The sequence below is a fragment of the Fukomys damarensis genome, unplaced genomic scaffold, assembly GCF_012274545.1.
Source record: "Fukomys damarensis isolate Sample0158 unplaced genomic scaffold, DMR_v1.0_HiC HiC_scaffold_31, whole genome shotgun sequence".
In the NCBI taxonomy this organism is placed as follows: Eukaryota; Metazoa; Chordata; class Mammalia; order Rodentia; family Bathyergidae; genus Fukomys; species Fukomys damarensis.
This window is the reverse complement of record NW_022900943.1, coordinates 11,676,349-11,688,825: the sequence shown is the minus strand read 5'-3', so window position 1 is coordinate 11,688,825 and position 12,477 is coordinate 11,676,349. Positions and strand designations below refer to the sequence as shown.

General features: G+C 44.6%; 1 protein-coding gene across 1 annotated transcript in view; it reads right to left on the bottom strand.

Moving 5' to 3' along the window:
* The window catches only part of Gldc (glycine decarboxylase), a 112,908-nt gene that overhangs the window by 30,288 nt on the left and 70,143 nt on the right, over positions 1-12,477 (bottom strand). Inside the window, exon 15 of the mRNA XM_010610691.3 lies at positions 11,770-11,912. Coding sequence (XP_010608993.1) covers positions 11,770-11,912 — 143 coding nt within the window. The remainder of the gene's footprint in view (positions 1-11,769; positions 11,913-12,477) is intronic.

The window sequence follows — 12,477 nt, the reverse complement described above, 5'->3', positions numbered from 1 at the left end:
GGTTTTTTTTTTTTTTTTTTTTTTGGTACTAGGGATGGAACTCAGGACCTTCCACTTACAAGGCAGTTGGCGGCACCAGAGCTAAAAATCCTTGGCTTCTCTTTTTTAGGTTTCTCAGTACTGGGCCTTTGTCCTGAGTTCCATCCGCAGGCCTTGTTTTTTTACTTTGATTCAGGCAAAGCTAAGAATTGTTTTAAGAAATACAACACCACAATGATCACACCTAGAACAGTGAACTGAAATTCTTGAATATCACCCCACAAGTGCCGAGGAGGGCCGGGATACACCCACAGGCATTGTGCGTGTTACACGCAGGAGGGACCATCCCGTGGACGGCTGCTGGAGGCTGGCCCGCTGTCTCCACAGTCCTCACGGCTTCCCGGGCACACGGGTCGAACACTGCGGTGAACCACGCTGAGTCACGGGACACTGTTATTCTGTGCTCAGTGCCTCCCGGGAAGGAAAGGGAAGTGAGTCATGCGTCTTTTCATCCCACTCACAGTGCGCACATCCTCCATGCCTACCTCCATGAGACTACGCGGTCACCCCATGAAGACACAGCAGGATCTGACTGAAGGGCGCCAGTGACAGGAGGAGACTCTCAAGGGGCCACACTTTCCCTCTGCAAAGCCAACAGATCTCCTGCCCTGGGGCCGCTGGGTCAGGAGCACACACACTGCTTCTCCTTCACAGACTCATCTGCTCGGCTGAACCAGGAGGCTCAGCTAAAGCTGACAAACCAACCCATAAGCAAACACACATACAAACACCAGCCCCAAAGCCAAACCAGAGCAACAATCCAGCTCCACAAGACCTTGAAATACCCGCCCCTCTGCCTTCCCTGAGTCAGCTTCCCCCTCCTCTCAGGTCTTCCGGGAGAAAGGCAAAGACTGCTCTGCTTTCCAGGCTTGTGAAAAACAAGTGGTAGCCCGTTCGATGCTTTTTATTTTGAGAGAGAGAGAGAGAGCGCAGCGCGAAAGCGAGCACACACTGAAGAAAAAATGGAAACAGAGCTTTTTCAAATGGGAAGGGGAACAAGAGCTGGAGGGAGCAGGGAGGGGCAGGAGGGAAAGAGAACAAAAAGAACTAAGTAAGATGTGTTACGCATCTGTACCAGCTCCTCACAATAATGCAATTGTTAGGTATTACAAACACGTGCTAATGAGAAAGTAAAAAAGAATATGCCACCCTTCTGCAAACCACTTGATCAGTCTTCCTACGCCCTTATCTGTAAACGCAACGTGGATATGACAAGGGGTGACATAACCATGTGACGTGCTTATTGTCCAAGTCCACTAACTCCAACTCCTGGCAAAGGCTCCCCCAAAGCCCCAGTCAAGTCCTGGGCTGGGCCTACAATCCACCAGGGGACCCATGGCCTCTCTCCATCTGTATCTTCTACCAGCCTCCCCGACCCGAACCTCCCTCCTTCACTGAAATACAGCAAGCCAGTTCCTCCACCGGACTTCCCCAGTGTGCCTTCTGCTGGGAACCTAGATCCTAGCATTATCTGCCTTCCCTTTTCTGGTTTTTTGGTACTGGGAATCAAACTCAGGACGTTCTACTTGTGAGGCAGGCTGTGGCAACACTGAGTTAAATCCCTGGCCCCTTCTGCCTTCTTTATATTTAGCTCAAGAGCCACCTTTTCAGAGCTTTCTCTAAAGGCAACTCTGGCCTGTTCCTAACTGTACCCTTCTACCAAGATGCTGACATAACGGGTATTTTATACTGATTGTCTGGTTATTTTTGGTATCGGCGATTGGACTAAGGTCCTTACACTTGAAAGGCAGGTTGCGGAACCACTGAGCTAAATCCTGGGCCCAACACTGATGGTCTGAATGAATGGCCCTATACCTCCTGCAGACTCATAGCATTTTATTCCATGTGCTTATTGGGTAATACCAACCTCCACAGGGACTGGTCACGGACAGTCACTACAGATAGTACGCTTGCTTGCTTGTCTTATCTCAATTAAGAGAGTAAGGTGCGAAAGGAGGATCTCAGATGTAGAGCTTGGTACCTTCTCCCACTGGGAATATGTGGAAACGTACACGGAATGTAGTAGCTCTACAGTGTTTAGGGAATTTGTTCAAAGCTGAATTCCATTCTCATCCCAGGAATTAACATGAATCTTTTTTCCCCTACAGTATGGAATTTCACTTAATGTATTTTTTATTTACTCCTATGCTTCTTTTATGACTTCATCTTGTTTTACATCATAACTAGTACAGGGCTGGGGACTTAGCTCAGTGGTTCCGTTGCCTGCCTTGCAAGCACAAGGTCCTGAGTTCAATCCCTGGTACCAAAACAAAACAAAACAAACAATACGGTCTACAAATGAAAGAAGACACGATTTGGAGATATGAGCCAGTAACTTACAAGTAAGGCAATTTGTTAAAAGACTTTATGAGAAATGTTGGTTAGCTCTTTCTTTTTCTTTTTTTTATTTTTGAGACCAGGTCTTGCTGTGTACTTCAGGATGGCCCTGTACTGACTATGTAGCCCAGACTGGCCTTGAACTTGAAGCAATCCTCCTGCCCCAGCCTCCTGAGTGCAGGGATTACAATTGTGTGCTACCACAACTGGCTCTGTTGGTTAATTTTTGCCTTTAAGATACTTTTAAAATCAGCTGTATTTCAACTCTAATAGTACAAGTATGTTAAAATACCACATAAGCAGGAAATTATTACTGCCATCTGCTGGTTGAAGAGTACTATAGGGAAAAAAAACTGGCTTACTACATAGTCCAGATGGAGAGAACATCAGAAAACCACTGCAGGCAGAAGCAGCTAAGACAGTGGTTTTCTGACAACTAGTCAGAATGAAGTGGTTAGCAGCCTGGAGCCATAGGGAGGACGACACTAGGATGGGATGGGCGCCAGACCAGCACAAGCTCCAAGTGTCTCAGAAAATACAGCCCTGCAGGACGGAGGACTGCGAATAATGAAGGAGTGGGTGCAATATTTCATGGAGAATGAGAGAAAACCAGCTGAAAAATTTCTCCAAATCGCAGCCTCACGCTACAAAGAATCCATGAGAGATTCAATGACCTTCACAAGAATCTATGACAACTCTATAAGAACCCACAGGTGCAAAGTGGGAGTTTTATAATTCTTGGTCCTATCAGGGTCCGCGTACCATCACGGGGATGGATGTCTGGGACAGCTGCGCAGTGTGAATTTACCATGTCAGAGATAAACTGTAGATGGCATGGCACAGATAGGGCGACAAAATAGGAGACCCGGGATTAGAACAGGCGTTTAAAGACACAATAAACCTCAAAGCTTTGTTGTTGCTTTTGTTTTTTTACTAATTTCCCATGATGAAAAAAGAACCACTCTAGTATGCGCAAAGAACACAGACTGACTTCATTTGAAACCACAGAAATTCCTTACACAGCGACTGCTTTAGAATGTGTGCACATGAGTCACTGTAGCTGCTGTTTTTAAGAGAAACAGTTCTATGTGCTTTATACGTATTTTTAAAAACAGAGCCCATGTTGAAAGCCTGCAGAATAACAATGGAAGGTGAATACCAGCAGTTACCAAAACTCCCACAGTCACACTGTGGTTTTACTGAGGAAAAGTTAGGAGTTCAAAAGAATGCTACATTTTATACAAGCCAGGAAGTGTTAAGGGCTGGTAATGCAGCCCAGTGGAGGAGCGCAGGCTTCACCATTCCTACCACTGAAGAGGGAAAGTAAAATGCATCCTCAAGAGATGATCAAGTGGGTGGGGATTTAGCTCAGTGGTGCAGCCACTTGCCTCACAAGTGCAAGATCCTGACTTCAATCCCTGGCACCCAAAGGAAAAAAAAAAATGATCATGTCACAGAGTCTAACATTTTCAAAAACTTAGTGCCAGATAATTACTATATAGTGATCAAGAATCTACATTTATCACATCAGCTTTTGTCTCACTTTGTTGTAGATATTCTAAGAATCATTTTATGGTTTTAACATACTTAGAAGTTTGTACACTCATTGCTACATTTAGTGTGTGCTTTTAGGAGTTTCCTTTTAAAGCTATTTATGCTTGTGGGTCTATTACTTACTTTTAATGGTATGTAGATATTCTAATAAGTTCCTCATAGTATAGTTAAAAATCACATTTCAAAAGACATTGTTTTTGGCTCACACCTATAATCCTAGTAACCTGAGAGGCTGAGGCAGGAGGACTGCAAGTTCAAAGCCAGTCAGACATACCCTGCCTCAAAATTATTTTCTAAAAAAGGCGCAAACAGCTCAATGGGAACACCTTGGACTCAGTTCTCACAACAGCAAATAAACAAAATAAAATATGGCCCAAGTATGGTGGCACACACTGTAATCCCAGCACTCAACGAGCAAGTTTGAGCCCCACCCTTAACAATACCTCCTCTCAAAACAAAATAAGGAAAACAAAAGAAAAAAAAAAAAGTGCTGGGTATGTAGCTCCTTGCAAGGCCCTGATTTCATGAGAGATACATTGCGAGTTTAGGTGAGAATCTGTTCTCTTCAATTATCTGTAACATCTAAGAGGTCTAGCATCCAGTCCTTTGTGCAAACTAACATTTAGAAGCTACAATAGCATTTCCCTCAAATACCCAAGATTACTGCTGGGCCTTACATGCCTGTAATCCCAGCACTGTGGAGGCTGAGGCAAGAGTTTCAGGCCAGTCTGAACTACACAGCAAGACCCTGTTTCCAAATAGCACCAAGATTTTCCTGTAGATATAAATCAGATTATTCTACACTTATATGTAATGGCAAACGAATAGGAATAGTGACATTTTTAAAAAGAAGGAAGTAGGAATTAGAGTTAGTCTACCTGATATCAAGACTAATTAAATGCATAGTCACAGTAATCAAGTGTGTGCTAGTGGAAGATGGGTAGGCACAAATCAGTGAAACTGAGTGCAGAACCCAGAAATAGGCCTGCACAAATACACTCAACCTTTTCTTTTATTTTTTTGAGACAGGGTCTAACAATGTATCCCAGACTGGCCTTGAACTCGCTATGCAGCCCAGGCTGGCGTAGATCTTGAGACACTTCTTCTTTATCAGCCCTCACCCTCCCAAGTCCAAATTCCCGGATTACAAGTGTGTGACACTTTACCTGGCCACTACCCCCCTCCTTTTTTGTGTGTGCTTGTGAGGCAGCAGAACCACTGAACCAAATCCCCAGCCCTCAACTCATTTTGAAGAAGTTACAGGAGCGTTTTAATGAGGGAAATGGCCTTTTCAACAAATGGTACTAGTGCAATCAAACATCCATATTCAGAGGTTTTTGCAAAAATTACCACTAAATAGATCACGTACTTAAATGTGAAGTAGAAAACTCTCAGAAAAAAAAAAAGAACAAATTCTTTTGGGATTTAGGGTAGGGTAGGGTTAAGCAAAAGCACAATCCATCAAAGGACAAATGATAAACTGGGTTTCATATAATCACAACTTCCGCTCTGCAGAAGACCCTGTTGAAAGCATGAAAAGAGAAGCTACAGGATGGTGGCTCTGCTGGCAAACTGTGCAGTCAACAAACAGTACAGGCACCGTCGGTTAGAACACGGAGGCTGCGGTGCCGAAACCGCACTGAGAAGTGCAAGGGGAGGGCTGGCGCGGGGCGTGGGAGATTCTCTGGGTTTTCACTGGTGCTTTCTTGGGTGGTCGCCAGCACTGGGGAGAATCCCCATTTGGTTCGAGTCTAAGAGACACCAGGAGTCCAGCCTCCCCAGAGGAAGCAGAAAGGGGCAGGTCACTGCCCAGCCACAGCCCAACAGCGAGGTGTGGACACGTGGCCCAGTGCCAGCAACAGGAGGCTCACTCCAGCTGGGACTCCATCAGTCTGGAGGGTCTGGCCCAGAATCGGAGACGGGAAGAGAATTTCTGCAGTGGGGATGGAGACTCTTTGCCTGGCAGAACTCCTATCTTTTCACTACTGCCAGCCTTTTGAGTCTTGCTTATTTCTGAAGCCCAGTTTTCTAGCTTTTCCATCAATTCTGTGAACTGCCCAATACCTCCCTTGTCCATTATTTTTCTACTTAAATTAGCTCAAGACCTTTCCCATGGTGGGCAACGAGGAACTCTGCTGTGGTGGGTATTATTATATCTCCTACAACATGAATGTGTTAAGGTTACTCATTCCTAGGCTGATCTAACAAAAACAAAGTTGGTACAGCCATCTTGGAATTTCTCTCACCTCTTATGTAATGCCCTCATTGATCTGCTGTCCTATTCAAGGTGGTCTGGCTCCAAGAGAATTTCTCCTCTGGATCACAACTACCTCATCTGTTGCATAATTCACAGATGAATTTAAAATTGCTATTATAGGGAGGGAGGGTGGAGAAGGAGACAGAAAAAGAACAAAGATGTGCTATGTACATGTACCAACTCCCCACAATGAATGCAATCATTACATACTGTAAACGTGTACTAACTAATACAACAAAAAACTGAAAAAGAAGGCAAAAGAAGAAAAAATTTCTATTATTAAAGCAGTAGACCAGATGTGGTGGCACATGCCTATAACCCAGCCCTGGGGAGGCCGAGGCAAGAGGATCACCAAGAGTTCAAGGCAGGCCTGGGCGACACAGGAAGAATCTTTCTCAAAAATCAAAAACAAAAGTAATACATGTATGGGATTAAAAAAAAAAAAACACCTCAATCCATACAAAAGGATATAAGGCAGGGCTGGAGTTGTAGCCCAGTGGCACTGCACATGCCTGGCAAGGGCAATGTCTGAAGTTCAATCCTCAGTACAGAAAAAGAGGATATGAGGCTTAAACTAAGCAAAAACAAAAATGAAGCTGCATCCATCCTTCCCAGTCTCATTTCCCAAAAGAAAACACTGAGTTTCTTAGAGATTTTTGCTGCCAACTCCCTTCAGCCAGATTTGCCTCTTAGAAAAAAAATTCCACCCATCAAGTGGTCAGAAACAATAATGATACAAGTGAAACATTAGCTAAGAAACTTACACTGCAGTCAAACTTTGCAGTAAAATGATCAAAACTGCCGTCAGAATGACTTGCTTCAATTCCTGGCAACCTCAGAACACTACTCCCAAGGGAACAAGGTAAAAATGGCACTGATGCCTGTTTTACAGCCGTGTCAAACGGGTGACCGATGATTTACAAGTCTTGCAGAGGGTTGGGGATTTAGCTTAGTGGTTCCAACACTTGCCTCACAAGTGCAAGGACCCAAGTTCGATCCCAGGCACACAAAAACCCAAACAACAAACAAAAAACAAAAAAAATCTTGCAGTCAATATAATTTTAACCAGTCTAATCTATTGCAAAACTCAAATACCCTAAACACTACATGAATCTCTACCTCTTCAAGTTCACAAAAGCCTCAACATGTCATTCGAGAACGTTATCCTCCTGTATCCGATTTGATATAAGCTCAGTTCTACATTAAACTTGGCTATCTGATCAAGACATGTCTAATAAATCCAGCTATTTCCAGAGGACCTCAGAGCAGTGGTCCTCACACTCATCTGCCTGGTGCTCAGACAGCAGCACCAGCATCTCCACTCCAGGCACAGACAGTAAGTTTCCAGGGTCTGGTTAGCTTATGAGAAAGGAAGCTTACTCAGAAGGGTCTGCTTTGAGGAAATCCAAGCAAAGACACCAGCACACTGAGAAAAAACAGCATTTGTGGCTGACAGTCATCAGTATTCTGCATGAGCAGCACAGACTCTCCAACACAGAGCACTTCTCTCTAGGTACCCAAGGGTCACAGCAGCAAATGAAGAGGGTTGGTCTAAACCACACCACAGTAGGTTATGGTAATTGAGACGATGGGAGACTGTCCACATGAACAAAAGAATAATATTTACCAAATTAAGACGACAATGGACAAGGAATAAATTCTGTATCATATAAACCAAAAAGTTTAGAGTTACTTTTGTGCATCAAAGGACACTCTCCACAGAGTAAAAATATAATCTCTGAACTGGGAGAAAATGTGTACCAGTCATATGCTAGCTGATAAGGGATTAACGTCCTTAATATATAAAGAACTCCAACTCAACGTAAAAATCTCTCAAATAACCCAATTAAAACTGGCCAAAAGACTTGAATAGATATTTTTCCAGAAAATATAGAAATGCTCAGTAAGCATTTGCAAAGATGCTCAACATGACCAATCGTTAAGGAAATGCAAATCAAAATCACATGATACTACCTCACACCCCTTAGGATGCTGTAATTTAAAAAAGAAAGAGAAAGAAAAGAACCACTGTTGGTGAGATGTAGATAAACTGGAAATTTTGTGCCTTGTTCTTAGGAGTGTACATGGCACAGCCACTGAGGAAAACATGGCAATCCCTCAAAAAAATTAAACACAGAATCACTGTATGTCCAATATTTACTTCTAGATATAAATCCAAAAGAAACAGAAGTAGGAACTCAGAGATATTTGTATGCCAACATTCACAGCAGCATTACTCACTATAGCTAAAAGATTGAAACAACCCAAATGTGTACTGATGGCTAAACAGATAGTGTGGGATATACATATAATGAAATACTTGGCCTTAAAATGCGATTCTTGGGCCAGGATTTAGCTCAGTGGTTCCGATGCCTGCCTCACAAGCCTAAGGACCTGAGTTTGATCCCCAGTATCCCCCCCGACAAAAAAAGAAAAAAGGACTTCTAGCACATGCTGTAACCCTGTAACAATGATGAACTTTAAACTGGGTGGCAACACGCCTATAATCCCAGCACTCAGGAAGGTGAGGCAGGAGACTGCTTTGAGCTCAAGGGCACACAGAGTTTAACACCAGCCTGAACTACACAGCGAGACCCTGTCTCCAAAGGAAGAAAAAAAAGAGAAAAAATTGATGAATCTTGAAGACATTATGCTGGTGAAGTAAGAAAAATGTCAAAGGACAAGTGTGGTATGCTTCCAGTTGGAGGAGGTACTCCAAGTGGCCAGATTCTTAGGAAAATGAGAAGGGTAATTTCCCAGTGCTAGGCACAGTGGGAAGTAAGGACTTAGATTTATGAAGATAAAAATTCTGGTGGTGGATGGTGGTGATGACTGCACAACTAACTGAATATGCTAAATGTCTCTGAACTTTAACAAATGGTTCAATGGTAAATTTTACGGGACATCTAATAAAAATTTTAGAACAAATATTTTTAAAAGATTTTTAGACTTGCAAACATATTTCTCAGGATTTCTAAAATTATGCCGTATTTTTAACATAATATACTAACAGAAAGGGAAACGTACTCAGATTCCAAACGGTTTTGTGGCTAGACTCTAGAACTCTACAGACAAACTGACCAGCTCCAACTAGGTATAAATGAAAATATCAGTAAGTTATAATGGCTCCTTGAAAACTGTGTCCATATTCTCTGTGGGTACAACTTCAACAGCTCACAGAATACACTAAATTCTTCCTCAGAGTTATTCGAGGAACGCTGTGTTTCTTCTTTTTTTGGTACCGGGGATCGAACTCAGGCCCTTGAGCTTGCAAGGCAGGGGGCGGAACCACTGAGCTAAATCCCCGGCCTGTGTTTCTTCTTATAATACCTATGAAACCCATGTGGGTCCCTAGACTTGAGTGGACACTAGCTAACAGTAAATATGATGAATTAACATGTAGATAGCTCTGGTTTATCAGGCAAGGAATCTGCAAACCATTCGTGCAGAGAGTTGCACACATTAAACCCAAACGAGGTTGTAACAATGTAAAAACAAGAAAAACCAAATCCAAACCAAACAAAAAACGCTTCACTCACCTAGGGAAGATGAGATGCATTCTTTCTTCCTTTTCCCGAATCAACACATTGCTTTATGTGTTGACAGCACAGCCCCTATACTTTCCCAACAAAGACTTAGGCATTGCCCAGTCAGGCCCAGCAGCTTCTGCTGAGCACCATTAATATCTCAGCTAAGCCTAGACATTGTACACAACCTCACGACCCTTAGGTCAGCTCTTGAAAATGGCTGTTACATTTGGCACACGCGGGAGCTGGGAAGACATCACTGCCAGGAAGCACATCCTGAGAAAGATCTCTCTACTCTCCTGTAAGACTGGGGCAGCAGGCTGACTACCACTGTCAATCCTAAGAATGGGGAAATTAGGACAAAGAGCATCAGGGATACTGGGAAAACAACAAAAATCTCTAAGATGCGGTTCTCAATCTTGGTTACACACTGGAATCATTCAGGAAAGTGGTGGCGAACCTATGGCACATATGCTGCAGACAGCAGATTGTATCACTGAAAGCTCTAAAAGATTCTTCATCACTGATCTATAAGGATTTAAAGAAGTACTCATGCCCAAGTCCCATCCCTCACTGCAGCCGTTCGTCCCCCACTGAGGTTATAATTCAATCTGGGAATGTGATGTGGGCCTGGGATTTGGCTCAGCGGTTCTGCCGCCTGCCTTGCAAGCAAAAGGACCCGAGACTGATCCTCTGTACCAAAAAAAAGAAAAAAAGAAAAGAAACAACTTAGACCCTGTCTCAAAGACAAAAACAAAACAAAAGGCTGAGAGCTCAGTCTGGTGGCACATTTCTGTAATCCCAGTGTGTGGGAGGCTGAGGCAGGAGGGTCTGAGTAAAGACCAGCTTGGTTAAGTCACTCAGGCTGTGATCAAACTTGTGATCCTCCTCCCTCAGCCTCCCAGACTGCTGGGATTATAGATATGAACCACTCTGCATAGGTGAATAAAGTACGCTGAAGCCTATCTATTCCTTCCTATTTATAAAATGAGCCTGAGAGGCTGAGCGCTGTGTCCTCTCATTGGTCCTACACCCTCACTGCTTCTGCCAAGTGCACAGCTTTGCTCTGTAACCTACGCTACCAAAGAGGAGGAAAGGTTTGGTTCCGATGAAGACAAATATGCTTTCTCTCTTAGAAGTGACACAATAGATGTATGTCTCATTTTTAAAAACTGTTTGAAATTCTTCACTAATCACTGCCGGGGTGACCCCAGACTGAGGCTGCCATGGAGAGCCTACTGTCATCGTGGGACAGACTCTGAGGGCGGGGACCTCCAGATGCCACTGCACACACCCATCACGTTTGCCTCTCTGCCTCTGTCCCCAAGAGAATCACTCACAATCACTCGGTCATGTTTTAGTAAAGCTTCTTGGTCTCTAGCCCTGCAGATCACAGTAACCTGGCGTGGGGCCCAGAATTATTACTTTTAGCAAATATATGAGACATTTTGCTGGAGCCGTCTGCTTTTGAGAAGTTTTTCACTCACAGATCACAAAGCTGGATCACGAAGCTGGAGGCGGGGAATGACAGAACCGGAGCAGGACTAGGCTCCCGGTCCTCGGGCCAGAGGCCCTGCTGCTAGCAAGGAGCCAGCACCAGTGCAGGACGCTGGCCCACAGGAACCGCAGTGTCCAGAGCTGGCTCCCTGACAGTCGCATGCACCAGGGCTCAGGACCGGCCCTGTGGCTTTTGCCTGCCCAGCTCGGGGGATCTGAAAGTGAGGGCTGTGTGCTAAGGCCCAGACTCTGCTCGCTTCACCACAGAACACTGAGTCATCATGCCGTGAGGGCCCAAGGGCAAGGGAAGGTCCTTGCCGGAGAGGAGAAGAGCTGGTCCACACTGCTGCCACCCTCCCGCAAAATCTGTCACCAACTTCCTAGCTCTGCCAACAAGGCCACCTTGGGCAGTAAGACCTCCCCAGACAGGGCCAGTGGAATGGAAGTGTCCAGCGAATCCACAGCACGATACAGAATAAACCGCTGTTTTAAGCCTCTAGGGTTTGGGGCGACGACTGCATAACAATGGGCCACACACAAGAAAAGCAAGCCCCTCACCTGTTGGGCTGGAAAGAGAATTGGTCATAACCTGTGAGTTCACACAAATCCTTCTCAAGCTCTCGGAAGAGTTGCTGGTAACCTTGAGCTTGGTCCAGAGGCACAAAGGGGTGGATGTTCGCAAATTCCTTCCATGTGATGGGCTGAGAAGCAAGGAGGGAGGGAGAAATGCTTCTGTACAGACTGCAACCGCAGTCACAGCCTCAGCAATGATGGCACCGACAATGACAGTGACACTCGACATCACGAGTACACGATAGAGGGCCGGGGACTTAGCTCAGCGTTTCTGCCGCCAGCCTCACAAGTGCGAGGTCCATCCCCGGTACCAAAAAAATAAAAAAGAGCACACAATAGAGCACTGCTCTGCCATAAAGCAAAATAAACTTGCATGATCTGTGGAAAAATGGATGCTCCTTGAGACTAATTTTAAGTGAAATAAATCTCACACACAAGCTTGAAATACCAGTTTCTCTTATATGAGAAACCAAAATTACAAACAAAGAGCAAAATAAAAGGTAACAGAAAGTAAGGAGAGACATCCTTCTCAACTGGGAAAGGCGTTTAAGGAAGGAAGGGCCAGAGATGTAGCTCAGTGGTGCTGCACCAGCCTGGCAAGTGCAAGGTCCAGAGTTCGATCCCCAGTACCAAAAAGGAGGGGGGAGGGTAGGAGGAAGAGTGGAAGAGAGGAAGAGAGGGGGAGAGGGGGAG